At 33.2% G+C, this 14,480-nt stretch overlaps 1 protein-coding gene across 3 annotated transcripts in view; it reads left to right on the plus strand.

Annotated features, from left to right (window-relative positions):
• EPHA3 (EPH receptor A3) overlaps positions 1 to 14,480 on the plus strand; it is a 364,171-nt gene that overhangs the window by 18,219 nt on the left and 331,472 nt on the right. For all 3 annotated transcript variants that reach the window (XM_029214327.1, XM_029214330.1, XM_029214328.1), the window contains exon 2: positions 344 to 408. In XM_029214327.1, coding sequence (XP_029070160.1) covers positions 344 to 408 — 65 coding nt within the window. The remainder of the gene's footprint in view (positions 1 to 343; positions 409 to 14,480) is intronic.

The following is a 14,480-nucleotide window of genomic DNA, read 5'->3' on the forward strand; positions in this document are numbered from 1 at the left end:
TTTCATGTTAGCATTAATATTTCCTATTTTGTATTTTTATAGTGTCCTCTTTAAACCTGTAATTATTCTGTCAATATATTAAATATACAATATATATATATATAAACAAACATAAACAGTTTAAAAAGTCACAGAAACTTTTGATCCCTTAACTTTCCATGTGGTTGCTTTTCTTTGTAATTCCCTTCTTCTACTCATCATACACATATAATGAGAACGAACAGAGTCGTGTTTTTTGAACACATTGATATTATTATATCAGCAACAGACAACATTAACTTGACAGAGGTAAATAGAATTCATTCCTTTCAACTGTTTTTGTGTTATCTGTGTTTTCTTTTAGTCGATCTACTGGATTCAAAAACAATTCAGGGGGAGCTGGGCTGGATCTCCTACCCATCACATGGGGTGAGTTTGGTAAACTATTGAAAGGAACATGATTCTTCTGTCCATTGCCTGTTTTAGAGAGCAGGAGGAATTATTGGGAACAGGAATTCCTGTACTTCTGATGACAAGTTGTGCTTATCAGTATATTCAGTACATGGACTAACACAGCTTAGTATTTGTATCCAATGGAACTATTGAGAGTTTTGAAGTATTTTTTCCCCCTTCTGAATTTATCAATTGCTTGAATGAACTAACTAAACAGTTTAATTATTACTACCATCATGCAGATGATCTAAGCGTGATCACCTAACATTTTTTTTGTGATGTGGTCAAAATAGGTGAGTTGAGGAGAGACTCTAAATTTTAAGTAATGTAGAAAGTGTGTATTTGGAGATGGTTGCCTCCAGAGTTGTAGCCTTAAAATCAACTGTGGTGACAGTTCCACATAGGGTAGGTATTTGTGAACAGTATAAGCCTGTGTTGCCTTAATTTCTTTGCTTAAAGTGTCTTCAGCTTGTCTAGATCAGTTTAAAACCGGGCATTTTATTTAGGAAAATATGACTGCCTTTAAATTCTAAGCACTGTATATACCTTTAATCTTTTGTCAAGCCAGACACAGATTACTGAGGTGTATAGCATTTTGAGACCCGAATATTTATGATGAGCCTTTGTGTGAGAAAATTTTCCTTCTCTTTTTTCATAAAAAAGAGGGCCGTACATTTGGAAATTTTTTGTTCCTACAAAATTGTACAAAAAATGCCTAAACATATCTGTTTTGTTTCCAAGGATAGCCTGTGGAAAATGCAAAGTGCTGTTTAGGAATATTTGTGATAGGAGTAAATGTGTATATTCCTTTTTTTTCTAGGCCAGCCTCTTTTCAAAGAGGTTATAATTACTTCGACTTAGTATTGATGTTCAGTCTTTAGATTTTTGTGCCTAAACATACTAATTTTTACTACCAGCTTCTTCTTCACCGACGGATGTTTTGCATCAGGGATACTTCATCTATCTGTCATCTTTGTATCTGCTTCTCTTCCTGGTGCACCTTGACACTGACATGATGCCAAAACCTATCACATAATCAGACCTTGTTTAGTTGCTTAGAAGGGAAGAGTATGAAGTAAGCCAAGGTTTGGTTTTCCCATAGGTTTAAAAGGAATCAAATGGTTAGGGTAAAAGCACATCCTGGGTAGTCATAACGAATGAGTTGAAACTCAGGATTGAGCTGGAAAACTCATTTAAAACTCATCATCCAAAACTCAAACCTAACTTTAATTTTGATTTTAGAAATTTGAGTCTTTCATTACTCCATTAGATAACATATCATAGAAACTTGCTGCCTAAGGAGATATGAAAAGCAAAAACCATACTGATACTTTACATATATATATATATATATAGTAAACAATAAGTTAATTTGTATATCAAAGCAGCAGTCTACCTCTTATTTTCCTTTAAAGAAGGTATAAAGAAAACACATTTCTCCATGTTGAGAATTTGGGGAAATGAATTCATTTACCTTGTTAATCTCATAGATTTTATCATGAACAAAGTTCACTTTTACTTCCAGAGAAATGTTGAGTGGGGAGGGATGTTCTAGAACCTTGCCGCACACAGTGTACACATGCACCAACCAGCAGAGTCAAAACCTGGGAGATTCTTAGAAATGCAGGCTGTCAGGCCCCACTCCAGATGAATCAGAATCTGCATCTTAACACAGTCCCAGGTGATTCCTAAGCACATTAAATTTAAGAAACACTCCTCAGGGTAACTGGCCTCTTGACTTTTCTCATCTCTTGCCCAGTTTCCTACCTCCTTTCTCCTAGGAATCGCTTATGGTTTTCTCATGAACAGTTTTCAGTCTCTCCTTTAGCCTCAGAAAGCTGACCTCAGGCGCTCCGGCCTCCTCTTCATTGCTTTCCTGGTTGGTCTTCTTGCAGCTGTTACTTCACTATTTCAGATGCATTAAATGGCCTAAAACAGCTAGTCAGGTTCTCCAAGCTTATCATTAAAACCAGCAGGGAGGAAAAAAAAAAAAATCTCCTCAACAGATCATGATGTTTATAATACCTTAAGCTCCAAATGATTAAAATAAAAGAAAAACCAAGTATGTGAATTATTGTCTTGGGGTGATTTGTAGTACATTTTTCCTTTAAATCTTCCCCCTGTATTATGTTAACCATAATGTCCATGAGGAAATAAGTAGCACTAATTTAGAAAATGTGACATTAATATTCATTTCGTTTTGAGAAACTGATGATATTCTTGAGTGAAAGCTCAATTCTTGAGTCAATTTAAGTTTGGGATTTAACATCTTTGCTTGTATGATTGTTTGTGCCTTTAGATTCAATTAATCATTTTTATTGCCTGATCATTGTCATTTTCAATTTGACAAGGATAGAGGAATTTTGTGTTTGTTTTGGTTTTAAAGGGAATAGATAGTTAAATCAGTAGTGATATCTATGATGCAAGCTTTTCCATAAAAAAATGAAGTGATAGCTGGAAACAACTTTGAACTAGTCATTGTTTTAATTAATTAACCCCAATAAGTAAAAGTGCATCTGTTTGCAGGTTAACTAAAATATAAACCTTGGAGGAAAAAATTATAACAATGTCAGACCATACTGAATTATCGAAATATCCCACTCTCTTCTTCTTTTCTTTCTTTCTTTCTTTCTTTTTTTTTTTTTTGGTGAGAACATTTAAGTCCTACTCTCTTAGCAAATTTCAATTTTATGATATAGTGTTATCAGCTATAGTCACCATGTTATACATTAGATCCTCAGGCCTTATTTGTATAGCTGAAAGTTTGTACCCCTTTACCAACTTCTCCCTATATACCCCACCCTCACCACTTTTCTACTCTGTTTCTATGGATTTTTTTTTTTAAGATTCCACATATGAGTGATACCATGCAATATTTGTTTTTCTCTGTCTGGCTTATTTCACTTAGTGTAATGCCCTCAAGCTCCATCCATGTTGTCACAAACAGCATGGAAAATCCTGCACTTTTGATTTAGGGCAGTGGTTCTCCATGTGATGAGGCGTAGATAAGGCAGGAGGCAATTCTGATTTTGCCCCATGGAGATATTTGTATGGAGATATGCTGGTTGTCACAGCTGGGAAGGCAGGGCACTACTGGCATCTGGTGTGGAAGACCAGGCATCCTGCTAGTCATTGTACAAAAAACAGGGTAGCAAAGAATGATCTGGTCCAAAATGACAGCATCCAGGTTGAGAAACCCTTGCTTAGGGTTTGGATAATGAAGCTCTCCAGCAGGAGCTATGGTCACTCCACGAGGAGCTGGGATTGCCAGCAACTTCTCTAAGTCCCAACGATACTCCCATTAGAAGCTCTAAATTCCAAATCTTTTGAAATATAAATTTTAAGAAATAAGCCAATAATTCATTCCAAATTTGAAATGAATCTTTCATGGAATGATTATATCACATGAGCCATATAAAATTAATGTATTTTGTGGAAAATTGTCAAGAGTGACCCATTCCTTCATGTATATGTTTTTCTATTTCTATTTACCCTCTTCCCCAGAGATATATTCATTCATAAAACCTTACAATTAACCTATGCGATTTTCTTGGGAGGATTACTTCTATCTCTATTTTCAAATGGTGCTTCAAATCTTAGAGGAAACCTGGCAGAAAAGTATGGTACTATACTATTAGGCATGGGACAAATTCCCCAAATAAGTATCTGTGAAGAAGTTTAATGAAACTTTGGTTTTCTCTAAATGAATTTCATGAAAATAATACTCAAACTTGTAAACTGAAATTATCAAGGGGGTCATGAACAGCAGTTCACTTTTCAGTAGAAGAGTTTTATTTGACATGGATATTTTCTGGTAGTAAGTTTGTTCACTTTAATAAATTAGACAAGCAATTAACCTTCTCTGGCCTTGTAAACTATGAATTATAATTTTTGAATTCTGGGCTTAATTATCTTCAGAAATTTTAGTAAATAATTCAATAGTTTGAATATTCTTTGATTTAGGGGACAATCAACATATATCAAAGCCCATATATGTTGCTGGATTACAATCTAGAAAGAGTCCTTGGTTTACACATGACTAGTACTTAAATTGATTGATTGACTGACAGTGTCTTAGTCTATGTATCACCCCAGAGGAGGGATTAAAGGGAGGGAGGCTACACAGTTTTCACTTAGGATAGTATTGAGAGGATGGTCAAGCAGTACAAAGGCATCTAGAACCTGGACTCAAAGAAACTCAAGTAAGGAGAAGAGAATGAAGAGAGGGTTGGAGGGGGGCGGGTATAGAGAAAGAATAGTCTGAAATGAGAAGTCTCAAAATCAACAGTTGTAGATTTTTAAAAAATTTTATACCACCCCCCTCTTTTCAATTCTTTTAGATTTTTTCCCTAAAGGTTTCCTTAGCTATTTATTGGTGTCTTAACAGTGATAATGTACTTAAATAAAAAACACTCTTCTGGCAAATAGATGACCCATTGGTTGCTCATCGAGTATCTGTACCCTGGCTTTTCCTTGCTGATAGAACACTGAAATTATTCAGGTTTTCACCCTCCCATGTGTTCCTGGAAAATGACCCCTCTTGCCACTTTGCAGGGTGAATATTGATTTATCTGAGAGCAAATCATGATAATTACAGTCATTTTGCCAGTGATTGGTTTAGGCAAGAGTAAGTGAAGCCAATAAGACTGGAACAGAATTCCAATGACTTATGGGAAAGGTTTCCTTCCAATAAAAAGAGATGGGAAGAGGCCAGGTGCTTTGTGCCTCTGAGTTTGCCCTGTGATAGCCCAATGTCCAGTCTGGAGCACCTGCACTCCCTTAATGGCCAGAAAGGTGGAACCCAGAGAGCATTAGAGAGATCAGCCTGGAACCCTGACATCTTAGAACCACTGAGTTACATGGAAAAATACGTGTTCCCTGTTAAATCCATTCTTTTTGTATTTCTCATACTTTCCAGTTAAAGGCCTCCTGGTAGAATCCAATGTTTTATCTCCTGATCAAATACCTTAATTTCTAAATTGAGGCTATGGAAATGCATAATTCTGTCCTACAATGTTATTTGTATTTTCCCAAGTTATCTTTTTTGTGCTTTAGTATGAAGTCAAAGAAAACAGGCAGAATAGTAAAATAGAATAAGCACATCGTGTAGAATTGGCACATCTGCATTTGAATTCTGGCTCTGTCATTTATTGCAGTATGATCTAATACAGGCCTATTAACCTTCATTAATGCTTACCCTCACTTTTAAACAAGGGATAACAGTAATTTCTATGTCACAGCGCTTTATAGTGAATGACACTTGAACAAATGAGATGTTGCTATATATCTATCTATGAATAAGTATATATATACTAATGTATGTAAAAGAGATATACAAATATCATTTCTTAATCTTAGATAAATTTTACGGTTTTCCCATTCTAATCCAAAACCTTTTGGTAAATTCATTCATATGTCTGCTTAAATCTCAGTCGAAACTTGATGTCTAGGAGTTGAATTTTGGGGAAAGAAAATTGATAGTATTGCCTGAGGTGCCAGCAAACACCTCTTCTCAATTAAGAGCCCAAAATATTGCCTTTGACAACACATGATTGTTATTTCATTGAATCTGCACAGATAAAAGTTCGCATAGAATCTTGAACTACATTTTGAATTGAAAGAATCAAAATAAGGTAAATTGGGTGTCCAATTTATTTTAAATTTTTAATAATTTTTAGAACTTTTAGAATTTCCTCAGAATACTAATATTTTTCTTCAGGGAGACCTTCTATTTCTCTTATGCTACCCTTCTGGCACCCCCCAGACTAGGACAGAACACCTATTAAGCTCATCTGCCTTGTTCTTTGTTGTACCTCTACAGCTTGTATTTATACATTACTGCAGTGATTTCATTGATATTTATTTAAGCCTGGAAACTGAAAGCTCTTTGAGACCAATTCCCATTTCATGAAATTCTCCCTTTTATTCTCCTTGTTTAAAGTTTGTGGATTAGTTGTCCATAAATTAACATTACCTGAATAAATGCATAATAAAAGCTTTCCAAAACAAGGAAGGATAACTAAACTAATACTAATTTTGCATTTGTTGAGAAAATTTGATGATTTCTAGTCTGTTATTTTAAATGGTGTCTGGTAATGACTTCACTCTCTTTTCAGTGGCGTAAACTTAAGTAAAATTATAATATATACATACTATAGTATATATATTGTATATATATGAGTATATATTACAGATATATAATATACAAACATACATATATAATAGTGTAGATATATGTCTATGTCTATATTACATATGTTATTTTTTGTACTAGCAGAGCTATTTAGTTAAATGTATTTAGAAAATACTACAAGCCTATGAATTGGAAGTTAACTGAAAAAGAAAACAAGCTAAAGACAGCTGTATATTGAAAATTATATAGGTTGTCCTCTAAGAGTAAAAAGCTAGGATCCTGCACGTAAATTCCATTTAACTAAAACTAGAAATGTTTAGAATTGAATGAATCATAGAGAGTAACAGAAATAATAAAAATACTCTCTAAAACAAGTTTCCAGTATACTATAATGTGCCTTCGATATTGGAATTATTGCTATTTGTGAAGTCTGGATTCTAAAAGTCTTATCTGCTGGATTTCTAGCTTTCACTTTGTGAATGGTGTCTGAAATGCAGGAAGAATATTTTGACAACTGGGTGTCAACAATAACCACTGGGGACTTTGCCTTTATGAATCACAGTCCAAATTCTGCTTCATATGCTGAATAGTCCATCCAGGAAAATCAAATTATTCACATATGTGATTCTTGGTCATTGACATTTTTTTGCCTAGAACGAACAATGCTATATATTTTAAATGTGTCACTTTTACCTATTGTGCTAAACTTTCAAGGAAGGTTGTCTGATCAATTAGAAAAACATGACAAAGTTTCATAGGTTTTTTTAACCTTTCCTTGAAACAAAATACACTATAAAAGAAGGGGGCATGTGGATAAGTGGTAGAAATCAGCAAAGATAGAATTTATTCTGGCAACATTTAATTTATAAAAATTAAAATGTTATCTTGTATTTGTTTTAACAGAACTTTTATTAGTGCTTAAAGAATAGAAAATATTTTCCATTGTTAATGTTGTATATTTCTATGTGAATCTTCCTCTCTGCATCAAAATATTATTTGCTTATATTTTGGGGGTTTTAGATTAGAATTTTTTTAATATGACATGCAATGTACTTTGCTTCTTTTACTTTGATGTATAGCTTTGTGGAATTTAAAGTAGAGGAGATCTGAAACATATTTGGATGGGTTTATTTATTTCATCTTTGCTCACAAATTTGTACTACATGATTCTTACTTAACATACAGTAACTATAAAGTTAAATAAAAAGCTAAGACATATTTAAATAATTTTCATCTCTAATTTGAATGTTTAAATATTTCATAAATTTATTAAGATCATTTCATATTTGCTTTTTAAAGTAGCTTTTTAAAACATTCAAATCAAAAACAAAGTTTTGCTTCTAGTGATTTCTCATATTAATAGCATTTTTAAAAAATAATAACTTTTTGACACCAAAACTTTTTACTTTGTGCAACTTCAAGTGAATGTAGTTTCTGATCAAAAATGAATGGTTATTAAAATAAAAATAACCAAAATATAGATATTAAACTTAAAAAAATGACTTTCATACTTATTTTACATTAAATTTATTGCTACATGTGCAAAATAGTATATGACAGACTGAATATCTATTTCTATATTGCTAAGAAATGTCCAGTTCCCTTAATATTTTAAAGAGCATACTTAGAATAAGCACTATGCTTTCAAGCTTCCAGGTTTTCATTTGAATATAGGATATAAATATAACATATGTACTCCAATAGAGATGAGTTTCCATTCTGTCATTCCACTAAGTCAAGAATTTTGATGGGAATTTTTAAAAATAATAATTTCCCAAAAGTTTTGCTTATTTACTTTACTCCTTAATTATTTTTTTAAATTTCATGAATTAGTTGTTTTGACCTTTAGGTTTATTATTCTCTGATGGTTAATTTCTTTTGAAAGCCTTTTGAAAAAGAAATTAAATTTGGCCTGTAAAAAAATATGGCATAAAACACTTTTTAAATAAGTCCCATGTCCCAAATGACAGCCATTGGACCTGAGAACATTTAAAGGTTATAATATTTACAATACAAACCACCTGAAGTATTTCTACAAACTTCATAGCTCATTGATTACCATCAGTTTTGTTTGTTTGTTTTTTCTGCTTGTGATGCTCACTTTATTCAAGAAGTGTTATATGAAGAAAAACTACCAAAATGTAATATCTCAGCTTTCTTGGGAGTTGCTAAAATCATTTATCCCCTTTACATGGGACATAAGAAGGAAAACATCAAGGGGGATAGTGTACTCAATTTTCTGAATAGTCTGTGTTACAAGTTATCTTTATTCATTCTGTTAATGATGCAGTTTAACATATATATACACACACATATATATGTGTGTTTGTGTATTTACAGTTTATATATAAAACTATATATATTAAACTACAGAGTCATATATAGTTAAATATATTTAAAAAAACTAATATATTGAAATTCTTTTAAATTTGTAAACAGTAGTTATTAGAAATGCAAATTTCTGAGCTTCCAACCAAGACCTACTACTACATTACAAATCCTGGGACCAGGGCTCAGCAACCTGTTTTTTCACAGGCCCTCCATGTGATTCTGATGTTGTTCAAGTTTGGGAATCACTGTGCTAGAAAATCGTTATCTGCTGTAATGAGACAGGTATTACTTATGAAGGTATTCAGCGGCTGCTTGATACAGTGCTGTAGTTTCCAAACTCTTAATTAGTGCAGCACTGTGCATAATTTGTGATTAATATAGCTCTGGATATTTTTAAATTTAGAATTTTACAATAAACACACGGCAAAAAAATAGGTATTTTACTAGCAACTCGGGGAATCTATTCTTAGCACTTTTGCAAGAGGGATTCATTTTAGAATCCTCAAGTTTCTCTCATGTAATCTTGGAGCTCAATTTGAGCTGCATGTAGTATCTTCAGTATTTGTAAATACTGAAGATAATTATACATCCGCATCCATTGCTCATGATAAAAGAGATAACATTAAAACCAAAAGACTGGAAAAGCCCTGAATTAAGTGATAGTGAAACTGGAATAAGGGATATGAAAGTTCCCCCATCAAGGAGTTACTAGAACATAAGGTTGTCCGGGAAATGACTATGAAACATTCCTAGAAAGTTACTGAGATCAGCTTATGATCGATTTTATGTACCCCACGAAAGATATTGGAGATTATTCAAAGGCAGTATTTTAAAGAGGTGATTATGAAGGATGTTGTAATCAAAGAACAGACAGGCACCAGAAAAAGCAGCTGGAAATCACTGTGAAAGTTCCCACGATAGATTACAGGAACCTAGGATCAGCCCTCTATTCCTTTGGTTATACATCTTAGTGATTTGGCATAGGTTAAATTTTCATTATTTTGCTGACCCTCCAAGAAGGAATATTCTAAAAAAATCAAAAAGAATTTTTATTAATAGGTCATTTTCATAATAAAGCCATAAAATAAAGAGAAGCCAAATTTGGCGAATTGAATAAGTTGTAAGACCTTTGGGGGACTCAGTAGAAATGAAAATTAGTAAACTAAGGAAGACAAAGCAAAAGAAAAAAAAAAAAAGAGGTCATAAGATGCTCTAACAGTAAAAGTAATCAAATTTCCCTTCCATATGACAATACACATTAATGTTCTTTTGGGTGTATGGTTGAGAATAAGCTAAACTTAAAATAAAAAAAAAGAATAAGCTAAACTTTAAACAAATGTGAGAAGAGATCTCCCTTCTCAACATGAAGAGACAAGACCATGAACCCAGCAACCAGGAGATTCAGCCAGTGCAGGAAGAGAGGAGAGATTCAGTGTGATGCTTTCAAAGAACTTTAACACTCCATCTGAACTTGGATACTTATTCTATGACATGGAAATCAAGACAGCTGGTAGCCATAAACTTTATGGATTTTCTCAAAAGTCTTCAACTGAGTTTAAAGCTTGTGGATGATATGAATCGATTTTGTAAACTGTACCCTAGAACTATTTGTCATCTGTATCCTGAATGTTGGATGGGTAATCATTTTTTGAAGTAGAATTAGTGATCATTTTGATTTAAATTTACCTGTTCTCTTGAGTGTTGAAAAAGCAAGTAAACAACAACGTAGTCATAAACAAAAAATAACTGTAGAAATTTGTGAAAATGTTTATTGATAGAGCTGCTTCACTTTTTTTTTATAAAGGGGGAAATTTTTATCTTATTTGGAGCAGTAGAATATATTTGAATGAGTAATCAATTTTAGAGCCAGCAGGGACTTTAGAAGTCCTCTAATGCAATTCCTTAAGTACACAGAAAAGCAGCTGAAGCCCAGGGAGTCTTAGTGACTTGCGCAAGGTCATATCATTGCTCTCTGGGTCTGTGTTCAGTGGTCTTTTCATTAATCTTTTCTGTCTTGGTCTGCGGAGAGTACCAAAGAAGGATTCAAGATTATGTGATTTAATGTTGAAGAGACTATACTTCATAGAATTTCAGGATGATTTTGTCTGAGTGTCTTGCCATGCAGCACCCTAAATAATAAACAAATTTTGGAATATGTCAGTCAATGTTGAGCTACCTTTCTCAGCAGTTGAAAAATGCTGATCTTTGATAAGGCCAAGAAGAAAATCGAGTTGTATAGGATTATTATTAGCTCTACGTTCTCTCGTGTATCCGTATCTCCTCATCACAGCTTGGTTTATGATCCAAGGACCGAGCTGTCACTTTCTGCCTAAAGATTCTTAACTCATTCTCTGACAGCTAGAAATTGATTTTAGCTGAGATTCAAATATAAATCTAAATGTACGTGCATTGAAAGAGTATTTTTATTTATTTATTTTTGCGATACGCGGGCCTCTCACTGTTGTGGCCTCTCCCGTTGCGGAGCACAGGCTCCGGATGTGCAGGCTCAGCGGCCATGGCTCACGGGCCCAGCCACTCCACGGCATGTGGGATCTTCCCAGACTGGGGCATGAACCTGTGTCCCCTGCACCGGCAGGCGGACTCTCAACCACTGTGCCACCAGGGAAGCCCTGAAACAGTATTTTTAAATGTTAGCTCATAACCAAAACAAATCTCAACTACTCTCAATTTTCATAAGAACCAATAAATGTTTTGAGATCTTTTAAAAAATTAGTATATCATTTTTAATGTGACTAGTCTTCAAACAGAAGGGTTAGATTTGTTATCTTCTAGCCAATAAATCCTCAAGATTTAAAATGTCTCAAAATTATTAGCAACATTTTTGTCTTCTGAACTGCTAAAATAGTAAATTTTTGCTGGATACTTTTTACAGAAATATATGGTGCTCTTACGTATATTCTTTTGGAATATATAATGTGGCTTCTCTTTGAGCAAGCCTCAAGAAAAAGCTGTCATTTTGATTAATACAACACAAGCTGTACTAATAAGTGGCTTCAGAAGATATTTGTTCATTTGATTCTAGGTAACTGAGAACAATTGAACGAGTATAAACAAGTAAATGTCTATACTCTAGACATTTCAGAGTAGAAAGAGAGTGAGAAACAATCTCTGTCCACAAGGAGTTTCTAGCATACCAGTATGTTTTGTCTCGTTCTTGTACATCCAGCTTTCAGAGACAAGAAGGAATATGGTCTGAGGTGTTTGGACATTTAATTCTAGCTGTTGATTATTTCATAACCATGTATGATGCTGGTTTTTAAATTTTGCTTATTTTGGAATGACTTTAGATTTATGAAAAAGTGGCAAAGCTAAGACAGTAGATCCCATAACACTACCATATGCACAAGTTTCCCCTAATGTTAAGATTTTATATAAGCATAGTAATATTTCTAAAAACCAAGAAATTCACATTGATATATTACTATTAACTAAACTACAGATTTTATTCAGATTTCACCAGTTTTTCCACTAACATCCTTCTCCTGTTCCACTATCCAATCCAAGGTACCACATTACATTTAGTGTGAAAGAATTTTTTTCCCATCAGTTTCTATTCATTAATATATTTTACCATGTATAAGTTTGACTCTCATCAGTTTTTTTTAATAATAGAGTTTATTTCTTAGAGAAGTTTTAGATTTACAGAAAAGTTGAACAGAGAGTACAGAGTACACTGCACTCTGTACAGAGAGTTCACGTATACTCTCCCCAGTTTCCCCTATAATTAACATCAGCAATGCTAGATGTTTTGTTTTGTAGTATGTATGTTAAATTTGATGAACCAATACTGATGATTTTAACTGAAGTTCATAGTTTAGTTAAAGTTCATAGTTTACATTAGAGTGCACTCTTCATGTTGTACAATATTCTAGGTTTTGCCACATGCGTAATGTGTGTATGCACTGTTTCAGTATCACACAGAACATTTTCACTACACTACAAATCCCCTGTGCTGTGCCTATTCACCCCTTTCCCCCTCCTGTGACAACACTGATCTTTTTACTCTCTTTATAGTTTTCCTTTTCTAAAATGTCCTACAGGTGGAATCATACTGTAGGTAGCCTTTTCGGAATAGCTTCATTCACTTAGCAATGGACACTTAATGTTCCTCTGTGTGTGATGCTGCTTTGTATTTGCTTTGACTTTCAATTTATTCTTCTAGTTTTACACATGTTGTTTTGAATTCTGAGTTTACCAAAGAAGTTTTGTCTATGTGTTCCTTCCATTTTCTACTTAATGAGGACTCCTTCTTTTTCAGATCTGTTTTGTTTTTGTTTTCGTTTTATATAATTCTTGGTCTCAAGTTATAACAAACCTTTCAGTGAAATCTACTTAGGGAATACCTGAACATATCAAGACATTCCTTTCTTTGCATAGTATCACTTGTAAGATGACAAGGTATATTTCTTCTACATTTTCATTACTTTTACAATACCATTCAATTATTTATTTTTGGTTAAATAGAGTCCCAAATATTAGGTTTGCTTCTCATTTTCCAAACACTTTGTATCTGTAGTCATGGTGAATTGCAATTGTTTATACTTCTTAATTCCCTAAACTAATTTTTAGGCTATGAGAGTTTAATGAGAGTTGAGAAAAAAAAAGTCAGAATAGGCCAATCTACTAATTGAAATATAACAGTTGGTTGACAGACTTTAGTTGTATAATTTAAAACAAATTAGGGAATAATTATCATATCATTCTTATACTATCAATAGCATGCATTTGATAATGACACAGGATTTCATAGAGCATTCAACAGATTAAAATAAAATTAAATCTACCTTTATAAAAATAGACAAATTTCTTTTTCTTTACAGGAAGAAAAAAATGATTTCTATAAAGTATAAAGAACATTTTTTTCCTGGTGATCTATTTGAGAAAGGGAGAGGAGAGGATTGGAAAACAGATATTATTTTGCCTAAAATCACTATTCTCAAAATTTTGCTCCTAATAAATTTGCTTTGTTTTTTCTAAATCAAATGTATTAGAAATTTATTTTAGTTGTGTATGTGTGTATCCACACATACAGAGAGATACAGACACACATAGAGACAAATACACATATACAATATTATTTCTTTTATATAGAGATTCTTCAGGTGAACATATAGAAAGTTTTTAAAAATAATATCCATTATAAACATTCTTAATAAAACCATTCTCTTAGGTGGACTCAGTCAGTTTTCAGGTGGGTAAGCTCTTTGAGCTAAACCAGTTTTTTTGTTGAAGTATAATTGATATACAATATTATATTTCAGATATATAACATACTGATTTGATATTTTTATACATTATGAAATGACCACCATGATAAATCTAGTTACCATTTGTCACCATACAAAGTTATTACAATATCATTGACTATATTCACCATGCTGTACATTACATCCCTGTGACTTTTCTGTTTTATAACTGGAAGTGTGTACCTCTTAACCCCGTTTACCTAGTTTGTCCAACCCCCTACCCTCCTCCCCTCTGGCAACCACCAGTTTGTTCTCTGTATCTGTGAGTCTGTTTCTGTTTTGTTTGTTTGGTTGGTTTTTTGGATTCCACATATAGG

The sequence above is a fragment of the Monodon monoceros genome, unplaced genomic scaffold (assembly GCF_005190385.1).
Source record: "Monodon monoceros isolate NGI ecotype Baffin Bay Population unplaced genomic scaffold, NGI_Narwhal_1 Super_Scaffold_11, whole genome shotgun sequence".
Lineage (NCBI taxonomy): Eukaryota > Metazoa > Chordata > Mammalia > Artiodactyla > Monodontidae > Monodon > Monodon monoceros.